Raw genomic sequence first — 27,583 nt, forward strand, 5'->3', positions numbered from 1 at the left:
CACATTCTTCAGAGGACGGTGACAGAACTAGAGTCCACACAGCGTAACATCCAAACCATGCAGGACACAGTAACATTGTTCAGACATGTGGAGACGTAGAACCAGTAACTGACTATAACCAGGAGGGGAAACCGATTAGTAGCAGACCGATGAGTGGCCCAAGTGTCAGAATTAGCAAGTAAGAAATTTAATGTAATAATCAGAAATATGTTTTCAAATGTACCGGTATCAAGGGTGAAATGTGTTTTAAGTGACAGATAGAAATGGTGAAGAGATGAGAACTGTCAGGAGACCTGAAAAACTGTAACACAAGAAACATATGGAAACATGAGATCTGAAAGTGTAAAGGATTTCCTGGACGGTTTACAGCAGATCAGACCCAGTGAAGCTGCACACCTGACCTTTAAAACAGTTCCGTACAGTGAGCCAAGAGACTCAAATAGAAACTCACTAGGAATCCCCAGATGACAGCAGCAGCCTCAGAAAAGAACAAGAGGGCAGGACAGGAAAAAACACCTGGCAGGGGCTTGGGCGACTTTAACCTGGCCTCTCACCTCAGGTGTTCAGACCTAAGGAGCAGCTGGCACTCGGTGGGGGTCACAGAAGGCCCTGCACCCTCCTCCCCAGCTGCCCCTGTGCCCAACATTTCCCGCCTTCTCCCTCTGCACCCGTCGCTTCCTCGCTCTGGATCCTGGCTCCATGCAGGGTCTTGGTCTCTGTGGATCTCTACTAGGGTGTTTTCTGCCTGCCAAATTGAGCTCTCAAGGTTTTATTTTTGTCTTTGATACTTTGTCCAGAATTTCTGATGGACTGCCCAGCAAGAAGGATTTAAAAAAAAAAATCTAGTCCTCCATGTGGTGGGCCATGGAAGTCCCCATCATGCTTAGACCTGGTCAGATGTCCTCTCTTCAGCGGGAAGATGCCCAAGTCCACCCCCGAGTACACAGTGCACCATGTGCTTGGAAACAGGGTGTAGACGGAGAGCCTGGCTTCAACAGAGCACGCTCGGGAAAGGCTCTGGTGTGAGTGAGACAAACCAGCAAGAGCCATCTTCCTAGGCTTCACGGGGCTCTTTCAACGACACTGTTTCCTGGGAAGAGATTCCTCCGAGAACACGTGAGCAATGAACGCATGCTGAATCCAGCTGATTTTTTCAAATAATTCACAGAAATTCAAAATCAGATTAATCTTTAACTCATTCTTTAACCAGTATTGTAACGTTCTATGACAAACATGCTTAAAACCTACCTAGTCATAAGAATTATTTTGACGTATCATTTAAAATTCAGACTATATCCTTAAGGAAATCTACCTACACATCTACCAAAAAAAAAAATGCTGACAATCTAGTGTGCTGGATAAAAACTGCCAAGGCTACTACTGACTGTACCTCAAGCTCCTGTTTGTCAAATATGGCCTTCACCGGAGACGGCTGGGTGGCTGAGGCCAGTAACTGCTGTAAGAGGATCATTGGGGGCTGCGGGCCTTCAGGAGACATGTCACCAAGGTCAGGGGACGCAGCTGCTCCATCATCTGAATTTAAAAACAAAATACGAATGACACTCCATTTTCAACCACAAACACCTCTTTACTATTTTATCTTTTTTTTTTTAAATTGAAGTATAGTCAGTTACAATTTGTCAATTTCTGGTGTACAGCACAACGTCCCAGTCATGTGTATCAATACATACATTCGTTTTCACATTCTTCTTCATTAAAGGTTATTACGAGATATTGAATATAGCTCCCTGTGTTATACAGAAGAAATCCGTTTTTTTTTTTTAAACACTGCATTGAGAATGTTAAACCAGATATGATTTCTACTTCACCAACCAAAATCTTCAAGGCTTTTTCCACTCCCTGCTTTCTGGCCTCTGTCCTTCTTTAGTTCTTCTGTCTGTCTCTTTAGAGCCAACCAAAGCGATCTCCCAGACTTCAGCCCTTGGTCCAATTCTGGTCTCTTCTCTGCCTTGGTGAGCACTCACTGCTTCTGAACACTCCCAAGTTTGCACCATGGCCCCAGGGACTGTTCTCTTTTCCCTTGTTCACACCATAAACTGACATCAATTCCGAATGTGTCATGTGCTCAGAGTGATGTCTACTGTCTTCATCTGAGCAGCTCTGGGTGAGGTGTCTGGCACTTCTCCTTTGCCCTGGGCCCAAATGATACAATTTCAACTAACCCTCTAGACCAGGGGTTGTAAATCTTTTTGAAGCACGAGAGAGTAAACAGTGTAGGCTTACTGACCACAGGGTCTGTCACAGCCACTCCAACTCGGCCACTGAAGTGTGAAAGTGGCCAGAGCTGACATGTAAACAGGAAGGGATGGCTGTGTTTCTATAAAGCTTGATAAAACAGGTGGCTGTGGTCGTCTGTCAAGCCCTGTGCTGGACAGCTACATCTGGAGCTCCCGCTCTGCCCTGAGTATGGGATGGTAACCCTGACTCAACGCTGCCACAGCTACTCACCAGGGTGACCACAGAACAGCCAACCCAATCCCTGGGCATGACTTAACTGACCTCTCCAGCTTTAGCCCTATGACCACTGATAAACCCTGAGCTCCTTGCCAAGCTCAGTACCTAAATACTCACTGATCATGCCTGTGCTCCTGCCGTCTCCTCCCCCAGGACAGGGACTCCTCATCACCCTACAACCAGGGCCTGCCTCACCCCTCAAAGGCGCCCAGCCCTCCGCCGCCAGCATCACTGGGACATGTGTGGAACTGTGTTCAGACATCTCACAGCACACGAGCATGTACCTTGGATAGAGCTACCTGCCTTCATTTTCTCTCCCAACCCTGACTCCAAAGAGTAAAAAAAAAACCATAAACGAGGACTGTCTGGTTGCCCGTAATATTTAGCACAATGTCTTTCAACAGTAGATAGTCCAAAATTTTTTCATAGCTTTGGGTTTTTTCCTATTCAAAATGATATGAGCTCATTTTAGAACACTAAAGCCACACAGAAAAGTACTAAGAAAATAAAGTCAGCTGAAATTCTACTGTCACTCTCTATGGAAAATCTACAAACAGATATACATACACAGCAATGTGTTTTTTAAAATCATTTTCATATTTCGATGGTAAGGGGCATACACAGGTACCATCACTGTGAATAGCACCTCGGTGTACTACCGTTCCGGTACACCACCTAATGATGGGCATTGAGGCGTCTCCAGTTTTCAGCATAAACACAAGACCGACCAAAAAAGCCACAATGAGCATCTATAAACACATTTCTTCGTGCCTTTCCATGTGATCAATTCCCACAAGACGACCTGCTGATCAGTGGATGTACAGATATAGATACGTGTGCACATGCATTTTAAAGTCTAGCATGTCCTCAGATGCCCAGCAGACGGCTGTACCAACTTAACCCCCCCAGCAAAGTGTCAGAGGAGCCCCACTTCACGTGCACCGAGAGCCTTATTAAAAATGCGGATCCTGACTTCTTAGGTCTGGGATGCGGCCCGAGGGCCCACACCTCTAACAAGCTCCTATGTGCCACCGTCACTGCTGGTCCTGGGGCCGCACTTTGACCATCGAGGCAGCAGAGCACTGTTTCCCTCCCTCCCCTCGGGCTTTGTCTTTCTCACTCGTGGTCTGTGTTTCATCAGTTACTGGCCTGGTGGCACATCTTCCTTGTGCACGCAGAAGCCATCTGTAGTCCCCCTTTTATGGGCAACCCGTACATGTTCCTTGCCTGCCTTTCTTACAGGTCTATAAGGCTCCTAGAAAGTCACCTGCGTGAGCAGCTGCCGCGTCCTGAACAGCTGGCTGAGACAGGATCTGCCTGAGCTGGTCCTGGTGGGAAAGCAGCGCGCGGCCCGCCTTCAGGATGTACAGCTTCAGCTGCTGGCACCTTAGCAGGTCCAGGTCTACTTGTCCTGGGGGAGAAAAGGCCTCAGCAGGAAGGGCGCGGGCTGCTTGGGCTCTCACCCTTAGTAGCAGTCCAGCCTTGGGGAGGGCGCTGCCCTGAGGGACCCATCTGACCTTGCCAAAGCCTGGCAGTGACGAAGGGCTTGGCTTCCCCCGGGCTGTGGGTGAGCATCCTCCTCCGCCCTGAGGTCTCCCCTTTCCCTGCTCCCCATGTGCTGCCTCGGGTCGGGGTGAGGATGCAATGGTTTAGCACAATTAGGGCCATGTTAGCTACTGCTAGTATAATTAAATGTTTCCCAAGTTGCTGAAATTTCAACCAGATCCCTACGTCATAAATAAAATACTTTCACCTTTTCTTGCCAAGACTCCTACAACATAATTTTGTCAGATACTCACAACATACAGTTCTCTAACTCATAAAGATCATGGCACTCTGTAGGATTGTTAGAGCAGGCACACAGCTAGACATGAGCAGAGAAAGGGGGACACAGGCCAAATGGCAGGAACTGAGCAGAAATGAGGGGCATGGGGCCAAATGCAGGAAACCCTACATCATGTAAGCACCAGGAGTCCCTGGGTAGAAAAGAAAGGCAGGAACCTCTGGGCTGATAAGTGATCACACATTTTGGGGTGACAAGTGCCCTGGAGGCTGACAAAGAAAGGTGGGAAAAGGCAGGAATCCCCAGTGTCCCAATATAACCTTTTACTCATTATACGCTCACTTCAACAAAATTAGCCTTGCAGATTAGAAGTACCCATCATGCATCGAGGCCATGACATTTTCGATCCAGACTAAATAAGGACAAAAACCCTCCTCCCCCTCTGGAAGGTGAAGCTGGGATGAAAACCAGGATATACTTCCTAATGAATATTCTGCCCGTTTCTAATGAATATTCACTTGCTAATGAATATTCTGCCCATTCATTTTTACACTCTATGTAACCAACTTGCCAAAGAAACTCAGCACAGCCGCTCACCTGAGCCTGCCCGCTCTTCCCCTGAGAGTGCCCTATCTATGCCTGAATAAATCCTCACTGTACTTTCTTTAACCTCCGTGTCTCACCTGAATTCTCTCTGGGATGGTTCAAGAACCTGAACACCAGTTACATCTACTGGCAACAGGATCTTATCTAATCAAATGACTGCGGTGATGTCCACAGGCCAACGGAGGAACAGACTAGGGAAGCCGCCACAAAGATGCAGCCAGACCACTAGGAGAGCCAGACTAGCCACAGCAGCAGCATTCCAAAGCAGGACATGTTGGAGGCCACAGAAGGCAGCATGGGGACATGGGGACGTGGGGACATGGGGACATGAGGACGGGAGGGCATGGGAGGAGCCAGAGGTGCCTCTGGGGCACTGAGCTCAAACACCCAGCAGACAGGTTTATTCAACGTGACAGGAAATGCTGGCTAAGGGACAAGGCTAGTTGAACTGTGGACATGCTGTGGTTTACATGTACCTGGCCCTCCAGCCAGAGATGTGAACTAGAGATCCATTGTAAAATGCTGCAGCAGGAATTACAGGATTGGGGAGAAATGGGTGAGAAAACTCAAGAAGAGTGGGCAGAATGAGCCAGAAGTTACGGACGCAACCACAAGGATTTCTAACATGCAAACAACAGTCAGGGAGAAGAATTCTGAAAGGACACGTGAGGGGCAACGTCAGGGAACTGGAGAGCAGCGCCCCAGACCAAAGGCGGGGCCGGAGCAGGGCCGGCCTCGGCCTCGGACAGGCAGCCATGGTCCACAGACACAAAGCGAGGCAGGTCCAGAAGCACAGGCCCTGCCGGGTCTGGCTGTGATGAGACCTGGAGCAAAGCTCCCGAAGGGCAACTAGGCTGGGGGGCCTCGGCTGGGGGGTCAATGTGCAGGGAGAGAACACAGACTTCTTCAAAAAGCGTGTTCAGAATAAACGCTGGCACTGGGAGGTGGGGAGGCCTGGGGGTTCTCTGGGTGCCACCCCCACCATGGCATCATTCTTGGTGTCACACACACTCATCACCACGCCCGCTGTCACTCAACCAGTGGTCAGTCCATCTGAACCCAAAGACTTCGGCAGTGACAGACCTGCTCTGACAAAACAAGACGTTGTTCAAATAATACTAGTTAAGATGCAGCTCTTTCATCAAGAAGCGCGTGGCGTGTACTGACCTGCAAAACCCTGCTTAGGTGATTTCTTTATTTTGTGCTTTTCCAATTTGCTGCCAGCGAGGTTCACCAGCTGAGCCCAGACGGAGAGCATGGGCTCCGTGAAGGGCAAGTTGGTGACGCTGAACGCCATGGCGGGGAGCTGAAGAGGGAGCACAGAAACCTTCAACGTGTGTCCAGTGAGAAGAGCAAATGAATGTTCTGAAAGCTACCTTAACTATGAGTCTTAATTCTGAAATACCACACATATCTGTTAAGTCTTTTTACATCTGAAAATAATTTTAAAAGATGACACTGGAGGCAAGATAAAGACTTACACGTATAGTAAATAGAAACTAAGTGAATTTTTTCTTTACCAACATGTCAGCAATCATGACATCACACATTTCTACACATTTCAAATTTTCTACAACATGCATATATTCCTATAATAATCAAAAACAGTATTTTATTGAAAGATATAGTCAGATCACACTTGGGTTATGTCAAAGTAATATAAATCACTTTCTCTATGTATCCCTAATTCACAGGTTCAAGATGAAATTAGCTGCCACATAAATCATGTCACTCAATACAATTATTATGGATTTTGTACATGAAGAAAGATCATTTTTCAAGGGAATCATTTTTAGGCCTTTTTTTTTAAAGTTGAGCTGTTCGATAAAAATAAATTTCATAAATTCAGTTTAAAAATAATTAAAACTAACTTATATTTTCCCAGTACCTTCTAAGTTGCTAATGCCCTTATTTCATGAAATAAGACACATGAGCTAATCTATGTAATCCTGTGAGATAGGTCATATTCACCACAGGACTTCAGGATGCAAAGGAAGAAAGGCAGACGGGCTTCCTGAATTTGGATAGCGTCCTAGAAGGCAGACATACGGCCAGAATCAAGTTCTTCCCACTTCACCCAGGAACTGAACACAAGTTCACCTACTGGCTTCAGCTGATTCAGGGGGCACACACGACAGGCGCGCATATCACAGAGCTGCACGGTGATCTTGCCCTTCGGGGTGATGCGAGTCACAGTGCCTTCTCCAAACTCCTCGTGCATGACTTGTCCTCCCAGGCGCAACCGACCATCAATGCCTCCGATCACAGCCAGGACCGCCATGAGGCCCCCTACCTCTGGGTTCTCGGAGTCAGGAAAGTAGTCCTCCAACAGGGCCTAGCGCAGACAGACAGCAAACTTGGGGAGCGGAGTCCAGGGTGCCGCCCATTTCTTACACTTACAATTAAGCTGAATTCATTTCTAGGTTAATTTCTTCAGTCTTTTTTTCCAGGAACAAAGTATTTAAAACTAGATCTTTGAATAAAATGCACAGCGTTTAAGGGGGGAGGGTACAGCTCAAGTAGTAGAGCACATGCTTAGCGTGCACAAGGTCCTGGGTTCAATCCCCAGTACTTCCACTGGAAAACTAACTAACTAACTAACTAACTAACTAACTAACTAAATCTAATTACCTCCCCACTGCAAAAAATTAAAATGCAGAACCTTTAAAAAGGGAATTTCAAAGGGAGATCAACATCCTACAGAAAAACCCAAGCAGAGGAGCAAAGGCACGCGACACCCACCCCTTCGGCTGGCTTCCCAGTGCAGCGGTGGGACACGGCGTGGAGCTGCGAGTTGATGTACTTGTTGACGAGGCCAGTCCACTGGCCCAGGGAGTGCAGCGTGCGCAGCAGCGCCACCACCTCCTCCGCCAGCGTGCTGCTATGCGTGGCCGTCAGCGAGGCCTGCGGCCGGGCCCTCCGCCTCCGCAGGGTGGACTCTGTGGGGAAAGACACAAAGGAGGAGCCGCGTGGCGCCCAGCTCGCTGACCCCCGGATGTGGGTGAGGGGGAGGGCCGCCCACCTCTGAGGAACGGGACGTCCGAAGAGCAGGTAGTGAGCAAGCTGCCCAGGAAACCAAACAGCTTCTCCACCAGGCACTCCATGTCCCTTGCCCTCTCCGTCCTGTCCCACGACGGGAGGACCGCTTGCAGTAACCGGACAGCTAAGATCTGATTGAGGCGAGTGTTAAAGAAAATCATAACCTCAGAGATTGAGAGAGAAAAGATCTATTTTTCTCTGTATTTTTGTTGTTGCTGTCCCTGTAATGCAATTAATCATTCTAATATTCTTTATTTTACAGCCAGATAATTATATCCAATTTGATGAATAACATGGATTATCAGAGGTTAAAAACAAAAAAAAATGTAGGTTAAAAATACCTACATTACACAGGCAGTTACCCATTCAGTTAAAACTAATTCCTTTTAGTTTCATTCTTAAGACAATTATCCTACAACTCCTGTGAAGCAGATCAGAGCAGATGGCAGAACTTACTTCACAGAAACGCAAGTCAACTAAAGTTTAACTACTATATCAGTATAACATCATCAAGGCACACAGCCTCTGGCCTCTGGAGAAGCTGGTCTGTGTAGTTCTCTGCACTCCTAGCTGAACGCAAGCACCGAATTACTATGGGGGACTTGCCACCACCTCTTACAGCGACCCGGGGCCCGCACACGCACACGGAGCAGGGGTGAGCACGGTTACCTGCCGCTGCAGCGAGGCGGCAGTGAAAGGCGCGTGTCCCTCCACGACCTTGGTGAGCAGCGCGATCCAGGGCGGGGAGCTGAGGGCGGCGCACATGTGCGGGGTGAGCGCGATGCTGCGCACGAAGCCCAGGGTGCACCAGCTCCGGTGCTGCTCCCGGCACACCAGCCTGCTGGGGGAGCCTGCCGGAGCCAGACAGAGCCGCTTGGCACCCACTTTCTATAAAGAAGCACTCGGTACAACCTTTACTTTTAATTGACCTCCATCACGTTACCAAGGAGAAACTACTTCACAGATACATTACAATTTCACTGACTCAGTGGGAGAGGAACAGGAGACTGTCGAGTTAGCTCAAGGGACTTTTCTTGTCTTCTCTTTTTGGTGAAAGGAAGTAATTATGTTGATTTATTTACATATATATTTTTTAATGGAGGTACTGGGGATTGAACCCAGAACTTTGTGCATGCTAGGCACCCACTCTACCACTGAGCTATACCCTCCCCACTCAAGGGACACTTTACATGTTAAAAATCTAAAGCATGTGTAGCAACTCAAACTCCTTAAGGAATTTCATCCACTCACCCTCCCTGGGCAGTAGGAAAACAACTCACAATTCCAACAGCAGCTCTCTGTGAGGGAACAGCCTATTTTTTTTTTAAATCTCACATATTTTAAACACCCACCATGAGCTCATTTATATTTAATCTATGTCCTAAATTCCCAGCCCAAGTTTAAGAAGTCTGCAATAGCAGAATGAGAGTAAGAGGTTTTCATGAGGTTTATCCAATTTGACTCTGACCTGACCATGACCCTGTCTGCTCCTCCTGGGTCCCCACTCGGGTACCTGGGGCTTCTGCTCTCTCCTGGCTGGCAGCAGCCCTGCAGCGGGGCGGCATCCCATGACCTGCTCAGACCCCTGGACCAGCTCCTCTTCCCCAGCTCCCAGGGAACAGCCCTCCTGCTCTCCTGACTTCCAGGGACACTGCCCTTCAGACCCATGCTCACTCTAACCCTCACGTGCTGGGGACACTCACACCCCAGCACAATCACAAATATACCTGCTCATTCACATTCACTTGTTCACTTCACACACCCATACGCAGTCTCACTCTCACAAACTCACACTCACGTGCACAAACTCACACATGCCCTCAAGCCTGCACACATACATACACACACACTCGCTGCCCTCACTTCAACCTCTCCACGCTTATCACCCTCATATCCACATACTCAAACACTTTAGTGGGTTGAACTGTATCCCCCCAAAAGTCATGTTCACCCAGAACCTCAGCTGTGACCTTTTTTGGAAATGAACTCTTCACATGTATAACGAAGGTAAGGACTGAGATGACATTATACTGCATTAGGATGAACCCTAAATCCAATGAAAGCCCTTAGAAGAGGCAGAAAAGGACAGAGGAGGAATCCAAGCAAAGATGAGGCAGAGACTGGAATGCTGTGGTCACAAGCCAGGGAAGCCTGGGAGGACACGGACACACGCACCCACTCACACATGACAGCCTCACAGCCTGGTTCTGACTCAGTGGCCCACAGTACTCCCCGCATACATGTCTTGTCTGTCGTTCCACTCTCCACCAACATGCGCAGCAGTCCGCACAGAGTCTTGGTGGCTTCACTCTGCATGACTTCAGCATGGACTCCAGCAGACAGACAGAGAGTTTGCAGTAAATTAACAGTGCTGGTGAGCATCATTGCAGTGGGGTGAATATTCCTTTCAATTTGTTCAGCTTCTGAAAAGAACAATCAGAATTAGAAACTATACTCCCAAATAAATGGGAGTGTCTCCACGTGTAACTTACGGGATTTAATATCACATTCTTCTGTTCTTACTTTGGACAGGGAAGCAGCTCTTTACATTTAAAGATGGAATTCAAGGCCCACTAAATAAACACCCTAATCAGCTCCATCCCTACCTTCTTCAAAGGAAACAAGCCTTTTAAATTATGTTAAGTGTTTTTTTTTAAAAGCAATCTCAGCATACAGCTCAAAGAACTAAAATGATTACAAAGACTCACCTCTCAGAAAAACAACTTATCAAATGTTGAAAGCTGGTTGCTAACGAGCTGGCTGTGCACTGGACGAAGATAAAGTGGCTGCCTCCGTGGACGGGGAGCTAGGGGCGCACATGTGCAGGCCACCTTCCAGCCCTGCTCAGGCCCTGACTTCCTGAGTGAAGCTCCCTGGCAGAGCTGGGAGGAGGCGCACTTGACCAGGACACTGTCAGATGCAATGATAACATAACCAGCACTGACCACCCAGGCGGGGCCACGTGGCGTCGCACACACTACTCCTAACCCGCCCCAGGCAGACGTCATCCGTGTACATCTGATGCGTGGAGTAACACGCACATGGGGCGGGCACGGAGCACTGCCTCTGACACCTTCCACACCACTCTTTCTCTGATGAGCTCAGCCTCTTGGGTTTCCTCTCCTAATGATAAAAGTGATTCCAGAAACCTGCCTGTGCTGTGCATACAGCTGACACTGGAGCCCCAAGAAAAACTGTTGCCCTCCTGGACGGTCTCACCAAGATCTCAACATCCCAAGGTCTGAAAAAGTCATGAAGCCCTCCTCCCACAACCTGCATCTCCTTAACCTTCTGAGGTCACTCTGAATTCCCACCTCCGCTTTCCCTAAGGCAGCAAAGTACAGACTAACTACTCCACACTACGTGCCTGAGAGCAGGACATCGGGGGGAAGGTGACAGAAGGAAGCAACAGTGCTCTGGCATGGCAAGGTAACACCCACTCCTCCAGGCACCGGCTCACTACTTCAGACACCAGCTCAGGGCCCCGAGAAAGCCCACCAGTGGCGAGGACCCAGCCAGCCCTGCCCTCTCTTTCCCACCGCACTGTCTCCAAGGAAAACAGGGGTCAAGTCCAGCAGAATCACCTGGGGCCTGTTTAAACCTGACCTTCCGGGGAAGCCTGGCCTACACAGCTGCTCTCACTCCCAGATGAAAGGATGGCCAGCCAACATGTGCCCACAGCTTGCCAGGCCAGCCCCCCGGCACCCACCGGAGTCGTCCTCTGTGTCCGAGTCCTCTGCGGAGGGCTGCGTGGAGGCCGGCAGCTCCGCCAGCTTCAGGTCATACTTCCCCTCCTTCCCCATCCTGTACGAGTTGGTGCTGCCCGTGTCCCACTGGACCCTGATCCACCCGTCCTCTCCAAGTTCACCGATCACACGGCCGAGGCCAGGAGGAGGTCCGTCCTGGGGAAGCCGAAACAGAGACTGGTTAAGAGGGTGCGGGCCGGTCTGTCACATGAACACGAGCTGTAAGGGTGGCTGCAGCACCAGGCACAGGCTGCACGTCTACAGAGGGCTCCAGACCCGCTACAACATGCACGGCTCTTGCCGTCACCGTGCAGCTCACACAATCACTGCACAGCGAACACCGTCACCGCACAGTGAACGCCGTCACCACGCAGCTCACGCCATCACCACACAGCTCACACCATCACCACACAGTGAACACCGGGGCTAACCCGCCCGCGCTCCTTTACCGAAGAGGTAGCTGGGGAGGGTGTCACCTCAGTCGGCATCCTCTCTAAGCCAATGCAGAGATGAGACTTTCCAGCCTGGTCCTGCCACCCTGCTCCTTGGCCCCTCGATCCCTCCTGGGGCTTCACGAGGTCAGAACCTCAAACAAGCACCAGAACTGCCTCATTCCTGCTCATTCTTCAGGTTTTCTCTGACCCTAGAGTGAACCTCCACCTCCTATTTCTATGAGTAAGAGCTGTTTTTAGGATGCTCCTGCCTGTTCTGGACACTGATTTTGAGATGATTCTCAGTAGGTGTGTGCTTAAGAGTGAGGCTGAGAACACCAGGACATGAGAAGGTGGCTCCACATCACAGGAGGGTGAACGCGGTCCTGAGCCAGTGGCCAGGGCAGTGGTGCAGGGCCCGGCCCCTGACCTCCACCCGGGGAAACTCCACAGAGTCGCAGGAGGAAGGAGCTCGGGGGAGAAGACAAAAGGTGGGCCTGCGGCTGCCGGGTCAGAATGCTAACAGGCACGTGGCCATCAGCTCGCAGAGACCGCGCCAGAGCTCTCTCGACCCCATTATTCAGATGAAGTGTACTCTCTCCTGTTCACTCTCCCGTTTCAGGCTTCAACCCTAGTTGAGCCCACGCCAGGAGTCTTCTGAAAACAGTCCCCACCCCTCACAGACCTGATCCTGATCGGGGCCCCACAACCGGCCGCTGCTACTCCCTCCTTGTTTTGAGCCTCTAGTCACCTGCCTGGGAATCGGTACTTTGTCATGGGTCAGTCACACGTGTCCTGAGAGAAGGTAGGTACTGACCCAGGTTCCACCCAGCCAGGATGCACAGAATGTGACTAATGTGCGGCTAATGTGTTTAGGTCAAATCTCTAAGCACCTGATCGCCCCATTTCCAGTCCACGCCTCTCATGACCCTGGTTCCGATCTTCATCATAGCAGCCAGCTCCGGGCCGGAAACTGGGAGCTGCACCGGGGCTGTTTCCTTCCGAGTCTCTTCCAGTACTGTAGCGGAAGCCCCTCGGGCAGACGCATTCATCGCTTCTTCAACATTATCACAGCTGGGGCCTATCGGAGCACGAAACACAGCAGGTGAGCCAATCAGGAGTCACAGTTTCCTACTCTTAATATATTTTTAAGTAATTATTAAGTATTAATGAAGATAATAACTTTAAAGAATCCATAGTGTATTTTTTAAATCAGTACAACAAATACTATAAAAAACTGATGATCAGAATTTTGGAAAAGGCAAGGGGAGGACAAAATACCTAAATATCTAAATACATTATCAGAAGATGTAAAAGATATAAAAATACTCAGAAAAGCATTTACTCTCTTCTAGGGATTATGCCCTGCTCCAAAAAGCAAAATGATTTAAATTAGAAACGCATGCATTAGAGGGGAGGGTGTAGCTCAGTGGCAGAGTGTGCACTTAGCGAACAGGAGGTAATGGGCTCAACCCCTGGTACCTCCATTAAAATAAAGAAATAAATAAACCTAATTACCTCCTCCTTGCAAAAAATAATAAATAAATACACACATAAATATTAAAAAAAAGAAAAACATGCATCACATATTTTTATTACAATAGAAAAAACAAAAGATAACCATCTAGCTGTCAAACGGTGAGACATGAACCAGCTTTAATTATAGTATTGGAAACAGACAAGCTAACAGAGCAGGCCCGAGGCTGCTGTCCTCAGAAAGGCCTGCTTGCAAGGCTGCCCTCGGTTGGCCTCTGAGAACCTGGATTTTGCCAGGGCTCCCACCATCCCCTAACCACCAAGAATGCGTCCCTGGGCCTCGACTGTCTGCACAGACCACATGGTGTCTGCTGAAACCTGCTTCCTTCCGGGGCCTGGAACTTACCTGAGTGCCAGGCAGACGTACCTACATGACTTGCCTCAGGGAAAGCCCAGGGCACCGAGTCTCCACACTTTGCATGTGAAGACAACACTTCACATGTGTGCTCACAGCACCTTGCTGGGGGAACAAAGGGCATCCTGTATGTCTCCACTGGGAGAGGACTTCCATCTGGCTTCCCCAAGCCTTTGCACTTTGCTGATTTTCCTGTCTTCATTCACTGTAATAAATCTTAGCTCTGAGGATGACTGTGAGAGTTGTTAGCAGATCACTGGACCTGGGAGCGCTCTCAGGAACAGGGAGGGCAGCGCTCGGGTTCTCTAGAATAGCCCTGACTCAGTCAAGTATCGCAAAAGCATTGTTCAGCAAAAGGAAGAATGAAGGGATGGGACATGATGAATCTGGTCCCTGGTGGCCACGCAACACCCACAGTGTAAAACGGAAGCTAAGCTGTCAGTTGTGAGAAGTAAAATTTGCCAATATATTTGAAAGCAGTAAATTCAACCCCATGAGTTGGCCTGCTGGCCTAAGTGAGGGGAAAGCCCATCCCTGGTGACCCCGTGGTCTTCCTTCTCCCACCAGGTGGGAGGAAAAGCGCCCCAACATTCCCAAAGATGGACCTGGGTGGGTCAGAAATGTAAAAAGTTTGTGTTCCTCTCTCCTCCAAGAGGGAGAAAAAAAGGTTATTCAATTCCCAGGGCTGGCGGGGGAGGGTACAGCTCAGTGGTAGAGCGTGTGCAGGAGGTCCTGGGTTCAATCCCCAGTACCTCCATTAAAAAGTAAACAAATTACATTTTAAAAAATCCCAGGGCTGGAGTAAAGCTTTAGATAAACTGGAGGAAAACAATCTTTTCTTCAGCCTGGCAGTGTCCCTGTGAGGCCCCAGGACAGGGATGGGTGGCAGCTGTACTGTTAACCCTGAAACTGCTGAGTCTCCTGCTAAGGGTTTGAACACATTCTACAATAAGAAAAAAGAAGGATCCTTTATTTAAGTGGCTTTGTATTTTGTGGCTATTATATGTGGATGTATACATAAAAATCAATATAAAATATTATGTGCTTATCATCTCTTATACAAAAGAGATGATATCTCTTTTGTATATCAGGGAAAATGACAAATACATGTATTCACTGGACACAACTCTCTTGCTTTTTGCAGCCAGTAGGCGGGTTGGAATTTAAACTCTTGAGTACCATTAACAGAGGAAGCCCCCATAATCAATGATGTGTGCTATAATTTCTACCTATTGGAGCCTCTGGAAAAAAGAGAGACAACATAAAAAGAAACTCATTTCCTAGAAGGAAATATACTTTTAAGACTTTTTAAAGCCATTTTTAGTTGCTAATGAGTTTAGTTGCTAACTCACAGAGGCTGATGCATATTTCTGAAGGGGTCATGTGGGCACAAAGACTGATAAAATTGAAGCGCTTAGGAAAGTCTTGCTCTCTGATTTGGACTTGGAACGCTGGCCCTGCAGTACCTCAAAATTTCAGGCAAAGAACAACATTATAAACCAATCAGATCTAACAGACATGTAGAGACACACTATGCAAAAAGAGAACACCCACTCTTCTCAAAGACACAGGGAACACTCTCTAGGAAAGACTGTATGCTGGGCCACAAAACAAGTCTCAATAAATCACACAGAATAAGATCATACAAATTATCTTCTCCAATCACAGTGAAATGAAACTAGAAATTAATAACAGAAGGAAAACTGGAAAATTCACAGTATGTGGAAATTAACCCCACACACAATCAGCTAAAGAAAGAAAAATCACAAGAGAAATGAATACTTTGAGACAAATGAAAACAAAAACACAACATACTCAAACTCATGAGATGCAGCAAAAGCAGTGCTAAGGGGGAAATTTCTATCTACAGAAGTGTACATTAAAAAAAGAAGATCTCAAATCAGAAACTTTACACCTGGAAGAACTAGAAAAGTAAGAAAAAAGTAAACCCAAGTTAGCAGAAAGAAGGACATAACAATTAGAGCAGAGATAAATAGAAAATAGAAAAATAGAATCAATAAAACCAAAAGTTGGTCTTTGAAAAATATCAGCAAAATTGACAAACTTTTAGGTAGATTAACTAAGAAAAAAGATGCAAATAACTAAAACCAGAAATGAAAACTGGAGACACTGCTACTGGTTCTATAGGAAAAAAAAAAGAATTATGAGAGCACTATGAACACCAACAAATTAGCTAACCCGGATGAAACGGATAAATTCCTAGAAACACACAAATTACCTGAACTGACTCAAGAACAGAGAAAATGTGAATAGACCTTTAAGTAAAAAGACTGAATCAGCAATCAAAAAACCCTCAACAACAACAACAACCACCACCACCACCACCACCACCACCACCCCTCCCCAGGACCAGATGGCTTAACTGGTGAATTCTACCCAACATTTAAAGAAGAATTAACACCAATTCTCTAACTTTTCCAAAGACATGAGGGAACAACTTCCTAACTCACTCCATGAGGCCTGCATTACCTTGATAACAATAAAACTGTATAACACTGCTCAAAGAAATGAAAGAAGACCTAAACAGTTATAAAGCTATCCCATGTTCATGGAATGAAAGACAATATTGTTAAAACGGCAATATTCCCCAACATGATCTATAGATTGAACACAATCCCTAGAAAATCCCAGTAGCCTTTTTTGCAGACATGTGAGAACCAGCCCTGAAATTCATATGGAAATGTAAGGGACCCAAAATAACCGAAATAATCTTGAGAAAGAGAAACAAAGTTGAAGGATTCACTTACTGATTTCAAAACTCACCACAAAGCAACAGTGTTCAAAACAATGTGGTACTGGCATAATGACAGACACACAGACCAAGAGAACAGAACTGAGAGTCCAGAAATAAACTTAAACATCTACAGTCAAATGATTTTTTGACAAAGGTGTTAAGAACTTGAGAAAATAAGAGGCTTTTCAACAAATGGTATTGGAACAACTGGATAGCCAAAAGAAATAAAGGGAACCCTTATCTCACACCATATTAAAAAAACTTTTCCTTAAAAGGGATCAAAGACATGAATTTAAGACTTAAAGGAGAAAACATTATGGGTAATCCTCAAGACCTTGGATTTGGCAATGGTTTCTTGGACATGGCATCAAAAGCACTAGCAACAAAAGAAAGACATAGTGGGGGAGGGTACACAGCTCAGCGGTGGAGCACATGCTTAGCATGCACGAGGTCATGGGTTCAATCCCCAGTACCTCTATTAAATAAAAAATAAAAATAATACACCCCCCAAAAACAAAGAAAAATAGATAAATTGGACTTAATCAAAATTTAAACCTTCTATGGATCAAAGTAAAATGAAACCCAGAGTGGGAGAAAATATCTTCAAATCATACAACTGGTAACAGTCTAGTGTCCAGAATATGTAAAAGGTCCCTATAACTCAGCAACACAAACAACCCAATTTAAAAATGGGCAAAGGACTTGAATAGACAGACATACAAATGGCCAACGAGCATGTGTAAAGAGGCTCAGCATCGCTCAGCATCAGCGAGTGCGGAACAAACCACACTGAAGTACACTTCACACCAACTAGGGTGGCCTTAACCCCAAACCAAAACAAGACAGGTAGTAACTAGTGTCGGCAAGGACACAGGAAAGCTAGACGCCCTGGTCCACTCCCGGCAGGAATGTGACGTGCTGCAGGGCTGTGGCACAGTCTGGCTGTTCCTCAGCAAGCCGAACACATCACCACGTGAGCCTGCAACTCCAGGCTTAGGTATGTAATGAAAGAACTGGACACAGGTGTGCAAGCAAAAACTTGTACATAAGTGTTCCTAGCAACACTACCCACCATGGCCAAGAGGCAGATAAAAGCCAAATGTCCATCAGTGGATGAATGGATAAATAAGATGTAGTATATTCATACAATAAAATATTTTTTAGCCATCAAAAGAAATGAAATACTGATACACGCTAAATGAAGTAAGCCAGTATGATACAAAAGGCTAAAACCTTACGATTTCATCGATACGGACAGAACAGGCAAGTCCACAGAGACACAAAGCAGGTTTGTTGTTGCCAACAGCTGGGGGAGTGGGAACTCAGGAGTCACTGCTAGACGGATAAGGGTTTGCATCTCAGGTGATGAGAAAGTAACAAAACCAGACAGCAGTAATGCTTGCACCAGGCTGTGGATGTGCTTACTGACAACAAACTATAAACTTCAAGTGGCTAAAATGGTAAATTCATGTTATTTGTGTTTTACCACAATTTTTTAAAAGTTTATTAAAAAAAAAGAAAGACATTGAGGCAAAACCTTAGCGTTTCCAAGAAGGACTTAGGGATTGCCAACCCACCGATGAGCCGGAGCGCGGTCTGAGTGAGGGCGAGCATGCCGGAGTTCAGCAGGAGGCTCAGGTTGTGGGCGCCGTGCCGCAGGGTGAGCATGCTGAGCATCACCAGGAGAAAGCGAGCTTGCGGGGTGGTTCCCAGGCTTGGTCCTGATGGGTTCTCATGGGTAATGGTTTGCAGGGGGACAGGCTGGATACCTAAAAAGCATTGGTACCTACATAAATTTCTTATGCGTGGATATAAGAACATACATGATGCAGAAAGTATTAGCAATTTTTAAAAAATTCTGTCTTTTTCAGTGGATTTCCATAGAGTGTGGACATCGGGCCGCTCTGCAGTGCTTTGTGATAATTGTACCACCATCACTCCAACATACATCTGTCTCCATCTGCCTACAAAACTCACACTGCTCCTCCAAACAGCCCTGGTGCCTTACTCATTTCATGTCCAATATAAGAGATAAATTTCACTTCTCTTCCACAAAACCAATCCTACCACTTCTCTGTAGATGCTCCAACTGTCCAGGAAATTAAGTATTAATACAGGATACACGTTTTAGGATATATGGTGTAAGTAATACAGACAAAAATGTTAAAATGTAAATGCTTTGTATTAGGGTACTACAAGATTGCATCTTCTGCCAAATTTTGGAAGGTTTTGTTTAGAATTTGAAAAAGCTTAAAGCAGTTTAGATGATCATTCTAATATCCAAAGTTGTTAAAGTCTTCAAAGCAAAAATCAGCACTTGCAAGTTTCCAGAACATATAATTAAGAGCCAAACTATGAACAATGATGATGTGATCGCAGACATTGCTCCAAAAGCAATTTTAATATAGCCTTTTAACCATCAGATTTTTAACTCACCAAGCTCTTTAAATTTGGCATTTGCATCCATCAAAACATTTCGAATATTCTGAACAGCCCAAGCATACAGCTTGCCAAAAGTTACTTCAAGCAGCATCCGATTAAAAGGTGGGATCAAATCAACATCCTTTAAACAATCAGTAAGGGGTTCCCTTTCAAATAAAGATGAAGAATTTTACTTAGAATACTGCCAGATTTTCAACTTAAAATAGAACAATGCTTTGTTGCCACAGCTCCCTTTAATCAAGAAAAAAATGTTATAAAGTTTTACCCTATATCAATCCCCTCAGGAATAAGTCTTTGCCATCCACAGAACATAGCATATTGCACAGATGGAAGTAAGAAATTTTTGGCTGCCAGTTTTAAAATTGTATCTATCCCTTCCAGGCGAACCTCTGCTCTCTCCAACTGCAAAACATCAATGCATGCCACCATTAGGTGTGGTACGTATTATCCAATGCAGGGAAGAATGTTCTTAGCAAATTTACCTGCTTTAGTAGGCACTTTCGCATTTTTTCCACATCCACTGGCTCTTCTTTGAGGGCAAATTCAGCGATTGTGCTGAGGAGTGCGGACTGCGGATACAGACCCTGAACGTTCTGCTTCAACCATTTGTATTTGTGAACACCGGTGACAGTACTCAGCAGTGGCTGCCACTTATCCTGACAGAGGAAAACCACCGTCACCATTAGTTAACCCTATTTACATTAACGTCTGCTCTAAAACAATTACTCAAGTGAAAGATAAATGCATGCCAGTAGGTTTAAACCGGTAAAATATTTTAAATTTAATAACTAATTTATGGTAAAAATAACTATGTCATAAATAGGCTTATAAGTGAATTTATGATCTCTATACTTACATAAAACAGGCTAATACATATATATACTTTTATATTGGAACAGGCTAACCTGGCTTACAGTTAAATTATCATCCATTTTAATAGTTTCAGGGACAAAGACAGTTTCTGAAGCTAAAAATACATTCAATGAATGAGTGAATAAATGAATGAATGAATGGTGAACAAGTAATGACACAATGTACTACTAACAGTAGAAGGAAACACTTCTATGGCTATGGGTCGACCAGGGCAGCGTAAGTCAAGTGCATTAAGCATCATTAAGCGTCACTGCAGCAGTCACTCCTGCTTCTAATGACCCACCATACTCTCTGCAGATGTTCAAGAACAAAGGGACAATACACGTGGATTCCTTTTCAATGTGTTGTGTTTCTATTCAGTCTTAGAATCACAATACGTAACTTCACCTTGGGTGATTTAATTGCAATGGGTCTTTTGTCCACATTTATAGGACTGTGAGGCAAAATGCAAGCTTCTTCTAAATCACTCTCTCCATTTCCAATTTTTTCTTCATCATCGGTAGATTCTGGCTTCTTAGGAACTATGTTTAAAAACATCATTCGTTGTAAAAAAAAAAAAAATCATTAAATATAATTTAAAATAAGAAACATTTAAATATGCATGAAGGTAAAGGATATGAATATTTTACTTCAAGAAACATAAATATTATTGTCAAATGCTCAAACTACAAAAGTAAAAAACTATCGTAATTATTCCCCAGTGACATCCAGTGATACCACTCTGCCACTCCATGTCAGGGACTGAAAGACAGTGACAGTGCTATGAGGGGGAGAAGCCCTAAGAAGCCCTAAAGGGGGAGCCCAGGGGTCGGCAAACCTTTTCACAAAGGGCCAGACAGTGAATATTTTAGTCTTTGCACGCCGTTTGGTCTGCTGCATGAAAAGTAGCTCACTTTATTTATGGCTGCTGCAATTTAAACTTTATACAATGTTCATGTGTCAAACAATTATTCCTCTTTTGATTTTTGTTAATAATTAAAAAATGCAAAGCCCAGTCTAAGCTCATGGGCAGGACATAGCAAGTGGCAGGTGGCATTTGTCCCCAGACCTCAGCTTGTCCCCCCCAGACTAGTGCAGTGGTTCTGTCACCAGTGTGCCAGTGAGTCAACTGGATGGTTTTTGCTATGTTAGCCTTTTTAATTAGGGAAATTTCTATTAAATTTGTGAAGTGATATGACATGATGATATCCCATCAGCACTGCCCTTGGCCAGCTCTGGAGAACTGAGCTCCGAGCCCCTGGCATGCCCTGCCTGAGAAGAGTGTTTCTCTGTGCCTGGGGTGCAGGATCACACTGGCCAGTGTGACCAGGCAGTTCATGCTAACAGTGTGACTTATAGTGACTGGCTCTTTCTGCTCTGGGAAGAGCCTGGGTAGCTGAGAGCAATCATGCTGGCCATGCATGGCCACATGACTGACCCCCAACAACCACCCTGGACACCAGGGCTCAGGTGAGCAACCCTCCTCACATGTTACATGTCACTGCTGAGAAAACCAAGCATGATTCTGTGTGACTCACTGGAGGGAACACTGGAAGCCCAGGCCTGGTCTCCACTGGAATTCCCTCCATGCGCCTTTCCTTTTGCTAATTTTACTCTGTACCCTTTCACTGTAATAAATGGTGACCATGAGTGTAACAGCTCTTCTGAATCTTGTGGAGCCCTACCAAGTCATCATATTTAACACAGCACCAGTAATAAATAGTAATTATTTACACGTTACAATTAAATATATAAACCCACAACAAGAAGCTTTTAGGTGACGATGTGAGCTCAGAGTCCAGGGAGGCTGTGGCCAGCTGGGAAGGGGACCGTCCTCCCTCCAGCTGCGATGCCCATCTCCCGGGTTTCACGGCTGCCTGGGCTAAAGGGATCTTGGAGGTGTTCTTGCCACATTTCCTGAGCCAGAGCATCTCCAGGATTCAGATAAGCTGCGGTTTAACGGTTTGCCCAGAAACAACCAATTCAGGGTGGCTTCCAAAACAAGTTAGTCTTTCTTGACATTATTGTTTGTAATGTCCATTAAAACCTCAGTAATTAATATTGCTGAATAAGCTGACCTGGGAATAATTCATAAGAATATAATCAGAAATTTCTGTAGACTTGTTTAAAATCACAAGTGATCAAATTACAAAGTATTTTATGTATTTTCACTCAAATTTTGATTAATACAAAACATTCTTCTCCATATCCCTACAGAGCTGCTGTCTGAAGATGGTAGTAACTCCTCTGATTTCTTTTACAACTATCTTCCATGTATCAGGATACTCAGCATTTCCCAAGAAAAACATTTCTTCACAAGAATGGTTAAGATTAATTGAACAATCAAACATTTCCACATATCTTATTACCAGGACAAGTGATTTAAAAGAACACTTCCTTTCTCCCATCAATTTAATAAAGTTTATAATATATTCAGGATCAATGTATCAGTTACTAAATCATAACACACTCAATCCCAAAGCTGCATCATTACCTGATTGTCTTGGAAAAATAAGCAGGATTTGTACACTTGACCATAAATACACAGTAACAAGCACTGTGGTGGTTCTGAAAATGCCACGTGAGGTGAGCAGCAGCCAACAGCTTCACTCAAACCACAGCCAGCCACGTGGGGACACAGGCTGACAGCATCTTCCTGCTTTTTCCCTTCTTACCTCTCTTCTTCCTTCGTTCTCGAATTATCTTCTGAGCTATCCTCCTCCAACGGGGCAAAGAACTTAACAGTTTAAATTTGGACATGATAGAGAGGTCATTACAAACTGCAGGTCTCAGTTCATTGAAGAGGAACCTCAAACGTTCAATGACTGGGGCACACACTTCCTTGTAAGAACGGCCCTGTTCTTGATGTGTCTACAAAGTTAAATACAAAAAACCTTAACAAATAACCCTACCAGCCGGCCACAAGGCACAGAACAGGGAGGATCCCAACCTACTTACCTTAATGAGCGAGCACTTTGCTTGGTAGACAACTCTACACACATCCACTACTGACTTAGGCAATGCTCTGTGCTTTCCTTGCTCAATGCCAAGCGTGCCTGCGTGAACTAAAGATAATGCCACGTGACCTGTAAAAGACATTGAGAAGAAAGGGAGGGTAGGAACGAACGTGCATTACACGTCAACTGAAAGATCTATAGTACAGCTAAAACAGTGGGCTTCATACCTAAATCTTCATGCTTTAAGAGGCAACATAACAGCAAGCGGCCGACCTCCTCCACGGGATGCTCGGGGGGAAAGGTGATCGGTGTGGTCAAGTGGCACTGCCGACAGTACCTTTCTATCTGACACAGAAAGTCCTGCAACAGAAACAGCTGGAGGTGACTTCAGAGCCACCCTCGCAACATTGCCAGGAATTCCAAAGCAGGTGCCACAGCTTCTGATGCACCTGCGATCTGTGATCCTTCTGAAACCTCCCTGGCATATTGAACTGAACCAGCCTCTCACCTCAAAACCAGCCCTCTAAATAATATGTAAACAAAGTCCGTGCTAAGCTAACCAAAGAGCATGAAGATGTTCACACACCAAAGTCCGAAGGTAAACTGAGGGACCCTGAGTGTGGGAAGGCCTCGCCCACCTTCACATTGTGATCCTGAATGTTATTGTCGGCAATTGCTTGCAGGAAGGCCTGGGAGTGGTCGCCCAGGGCCCGTCTGTGGGAGCAGAGCCGGGATTTGCTGGCAGGGGTGCCGCCGGGAGAGCTACAGTGGTCTTCGTCTTTCTCCTCGTTGTAGCTGTAGTGGATTTGGCTGGTCTGCAGGCCCCCGGAGAAGATGGAAGACTGAAGCCACTCTGCAAAGTGCATATGCAAACATTACACAATAAGAAACCTGAGTGCACCATTCAGAAATAAATATAAACACACACAAAAAAGATAAAGAACTAAGTGCTTGATTTAGGAGGTGAAATTCAGCATCATTCATATGAAAGCCGCATCTAATGACTTGCTTATAATTCCTCTATGAGTGTGAAAAAAGGTGACATTTTCTGGTTATTCAATCTTAAGTACGGTATCAGAACCCAGTATAATAGTTGCAGTCCAACATTTACTGGATACCTGCTCAAGCATGGAGCTGCCTGGATCCACAGGTACCACTTGAAGACGGGGACTTTGCCTTCTAACAGGGAGAATAGCACTGAGGCCCCATTCACACGAGTGATCACTCAATCTCAGATGGGAAAACCACATGCTGCAAAGAACTACAGGAAGTATGAGTCTGCAGCAGCAAGCTCCCCACTATTGGGAGGGACGGTAAGGAACTTGCTGCGATCTGGGTGAAGACAAACACACTGAGCATCCAGGGTGAGGAGCAGCACGTGTGAAGGGTTCTAGGAAGAAAAACATGCTCAGGGAAGCCACATCCCCTAGAGCATTAATCAAGGAAGAATAATGAGAACTACTCAACATACTACACAGGATCTTAAATCAGGGCTGGGTACTTGGAGACCTGACGCCCAACAGACCACAGAGGAGGCCTGTGTGAGGAACAGGCCAGGCTCCACGAGAACACACCACCCATCAGGGCACGTGCGGATACTCATCATCACTGCGGTGATAACTGGAGTGGAGTCACCAAAAAACAAAGCATCAGTTTGTATGTAACTAGAGATTTTTTTCCCAATAATTTGGGCTATCAGAATATTCCTCCAAAACCCAAGCTATCAAATCTGGGATGCACTCAATGTGCTTTCACTGGCAATTTAGATTTTAGAGCACCCACGTGCATTCTCCAAAGTGCCACGTTAATTCCTCTAAAACACAAATGTGATCAGACGCTCCCTGGCTCTCTCCATTTAGGACTCCCTCTATCTCTAGTGGCTCTATCTGTCCCAGAGGGGACAGACCCCCACATGCGGGGGCCCACAGCATCTTCCGCTCCCCTCTGCTCTGACACTTCCCAGGCTCTTGCTGACGAGGAAGCCTACCTGCAAGCTGAGAGTCTACAGGTCCTTGGAAGAAGAGGACAGCCCACCCTCGCAGAGACTCTGCAGGAGCGGGGCACCCCGCACACACACCAAGGGTTCGCTTTGGAAGGCTGGCTGACCAGCACCACGGCCACCACTGCCCACTAGACCTACCCCCTGACCCTCCACACAGGGACACGAGCAGCGTGAAACTGGCTTTCTCAGTAGTGTCCTCACACACCCAGTCTACTGGGACTCCAGTCTCAGGGTGGCTCCACCTCCATCAAGGCTTTCTCTCCACCACCCCTGCCCTACCTCCCAAAACACTTATGAACATCTGCATTTTATCCTCTACCACCGTGCAGCCTGACCTGCTTCATGTCTGGCTCATCACCACCCAAGGATCACTTGAGGGCAGGGGTGTGTCTAATTCTGTGCCTACTACATCCTGAGTGCCAGACACCATAAGCCACACGAGTAATTAGTCCACAGATGCTTGTGGGATGGTCAGCGGGACGACAAACGGAGAGATGTACAAATATGTAAAGAAATATTTAAACCTATCTTATGTAATACAGAGAAATTTTAATACTCTAGGTGATTACAAAGGCTGCCGTCCCCCAATGTATTTGATTTGAGTCTGGTAAAAACACAATCCCGCAAATAGACCACTGTTGCCAAGAAGAACAGCCGAGCCACGTCACGTGGATTTCTGGGCACGCAGGGAGACGAGCCCATCTGTTACAGGACGTGAAAGTGAGACCACGCGCAGGACCGGCCTGTCTGCGCGCCCGTCAGCTCCCTCTGCTGCCACAGGCACGAGCACGAGCCGCTCCCAGCTGCTTCTAACTGACCAGTGTCGTCTCTCTGTCCTTGTTTTCCCTCATCAACAACTGTTTTGATTCTTCCTCTTCTGCTCTTAATGGCACTTGTGGCTCAGCTGATATAACCTGCCCATCTTTCAGCAGGGAACAGAATTTTCCTTACTGGCGCACTCGACCTCCACAGGAGACAGCGGCGTGCTCATAGCTAAATAGGACGCATGCAGCCCAAGGAGCAGGCCCAGGTTCCGTTCAGTGTCTATCAGAGGTGAGGACAGACTTCCCAAATCTGGTATGGTAACGACTTCTTGGTCAGGCTGGGGAACATAAATTTCATCATCAGTATGAGAAAACAGGGCTAATTAAAAATATAAAACAATGGTGTTTATCCTAAACAAGACATTCTGCCACAATAAAGACTATATCCTGTAACAGCTCAGGCTGCCACCAAAATAACAAAATATATGAACCACACACACCCTGCAAAGTAGTCAGTGAAGGCACAGGTCTATTGGCAGAAAATCCAAAGCATGGATAAATGACCTAGCTAGAAAATTCCTTAGGAATTAAACAGAAATTTCCAGAGTAATTGTATACAATGCTACAGAAAATACACTCAATTGTTACAGGTATAAGAAACCAAAAAGAAACAAAAAGTATGAGATGACAAGTACTGCTGTGAGTCAGCACACTGTGACCACACATGTGGAAGAAATAAATGTATTCAAACAAAGAGTAAGCCCAGTTAGAAAACAGAGTTCAAATGAAAATAATCTTAAATTTTACTTATAAATTGTCTAATGCGACTGGCAAATTCCTCTCTTCATAAAATGCTTTAAGCCTGACCTTTGTGGAATTTCTTAAGTTTTATTACCTCTGTATTCGTATCTGGAAAGCCAACACCAATATATAAATCCCAATGCTCATGAATATGTAGGAAGGACATATTGCTATTCTAGAAAATTACACAATAAACATCTCAAGTTGTTCCCCCACAATAAACATCCCAAGATGGTAAGCTCTTCCAAATTTCTACACAAGATTGCAATAAAATCATAAAGACAAAAGGTTAACCTCAGTGTGTGTGTGTGTGTGAGTGGGAAACAGTCTACATCTCTTACAAATTAAAAATTTTTAAATAATTTTTCAGGGGGTGGGTAGCTCAGTGGTAAAGCACATACTTAGCATGCACAAAGTCTTAGGTTCAATCCCTAGTACCTCCAATTTAAAAATAAAAATTTCAAGGCCAGCACATCATAAATCTTAGCACGATAAATGTAAACTGACTTTTGGAAAAACCTCTAAAATATCTTCCTATTTATCACTTAATGACTCTCCTGCAAAGGCCCAGCTAACAACAGTTCAGGGTGAAAACCATTTATCACAAATTTCCAGAGAGGGTCTCCACTGATGGCCACCTTGGTGCTCACTGCACATGGCCTCACCTCCAGATACTGGCCAACACAGAAGGCATGCATTGACTCCCGTGTGTCTTCAAACTGCAGGGCAGCTTCCAAAGCTACCACTGGGTCTTCCCCTACAAACTGAGCTGAAACAAAAGAGACAGAAGCGACATGACTTCAGTACATTTCCCTACTCATTAATTGTAGAAATGGTAAGTAGGAAACAGACTAGTCAAATTAACTTCAAAGTGAGGGTTACCAAACTAAAACAATCTCTCCCCCTCTCCCAGGGATCCCTGGGCCAACTCAGAACTTGGGACGAGTTCCAATCAGTGTTGGAACAAGAAATGCACAATGGTGAGAAATTCTTCAAATGTGCCTGAATTTGGTGTGATGGGACAGACACCAAGGTCACA

The 27,583-nt window shown here is 45.8% G+C and overlaps 1 protein-coding gene across 7 annotated transcripts in view; it reads right to left on the reverse strand.

Annotated features, from left to right (window-relative positions):
* The window catches only part of HERC2 (HECT and RLD domain containing E3 ubiquitin protein ligase 2), a 176,406-nt gene that overhangs the window by 69,701 nt on the left and 79,122 nt on the right, over nucleotides 1–27,583 (reverse strand). For 6 of the 7 annotated variants that reach the window (XM_074363390.1, XM_074363393.1, XM_074363389.1 and 3 more), the window contains exons 25-45: nucleotides 27,210–27,313; nucleotides 25,931–26,081; nucleotides 23,616–23,830; nucleotides 23,205–23,337; nucleotides 22,979–23,106; nucleotides 22,696–22,891; nucleotides 20,429–20,562; nucleotides 19,651–19,824; nucleotides 19,434–19,570; nucleotides 19,163–19,314; nucleotides 18,304–18,495; nucleotides 12,974–13,161; nucleotides 11,613–11,805; nucleotides 10,144–10,326; nucleotides 8,573–8,754; nucleotides 7,887–8,034; nucleotides 7,607–7,803; nucleotides 6,969–7,199; nucleotides 6,032–6,170; nucleotides 3,743–3,886; nucleotides 1,391–1,533 (exon numbers count right to left, since the gene is read on the reverse strand). In XM_074363390.1, coding sequence (XP_074219491.1) covers nucleotides 1,391–1,533; nucleotides 3,743–3,886; nucleotides 6,032–6,170; nucleotides 6,969–7,199; nucleotides 7,607–7,803; nucleotides 7,887–8,034; nucleotides 8,573–8,754; nucleotides 10,144–10,326; nucleotides 11,613–11,805; nucleotides 12,974–13,161; nucleotides 18,304–18,495; nucleotides 19,163–19,314; nucleotides 19,434–19,570; nucleotides 19,651–19,824; nucleotides 20,429–20,562; nucleotides 22,696–22,891; nucleotides 22,979–23,106; nucleotides 23,205–23,337; nucleotides 23,616–23,830; nucleotides 25,931–26,081; nucleotides 27,210–27,313 — 3,464 coding nt within the window. The remainder of the gene's footprint in view (nucleotides 1–1,390; nucleotides 1,534–3,742; nucleotides 3,887–6,031; nucleotides 6,171–6,968; nucleotides 7,200–7,606; nucleotides 7,804–7,886; nucleotides 8,035–8,572; nucleotides 8,755–10,143; nucleotides 10,327–11,612; nucleotides 11,806–12,973; nucleotides 13,162–18,303; nucleotides 18,496–19,162; nucleotides 19,315–19,433; nucleotides 19,571–19,650; nucleotides 19,825–20,428; nucleotides 20,563–22,695; nucleotides 22,892–22,978; nucleotides 23,107–23,204; nucleotides 23,338–23,615; nucleotides 23,831–25,930; nucleotides 26,082–27,209; nucleotides 27,314–27,583) is intronic. The other variant, XM_074363392.1, reaches the window with a different exon arrangement.

This window comes from Camelus bactrianus, chromosome 5 (assembly GCF_048773025.1).
Source record: "Camelus bactrianus isolate YW-2024 breed Bactrian camel chromosome 5, ASM4877302v1, whole genome shotgun sequence".
NCBI lineage: Eukaryota > Metazoa > Chordata > Mammalia > Artiodactyla > Camelidae > Camelus > Camelus bactrianus.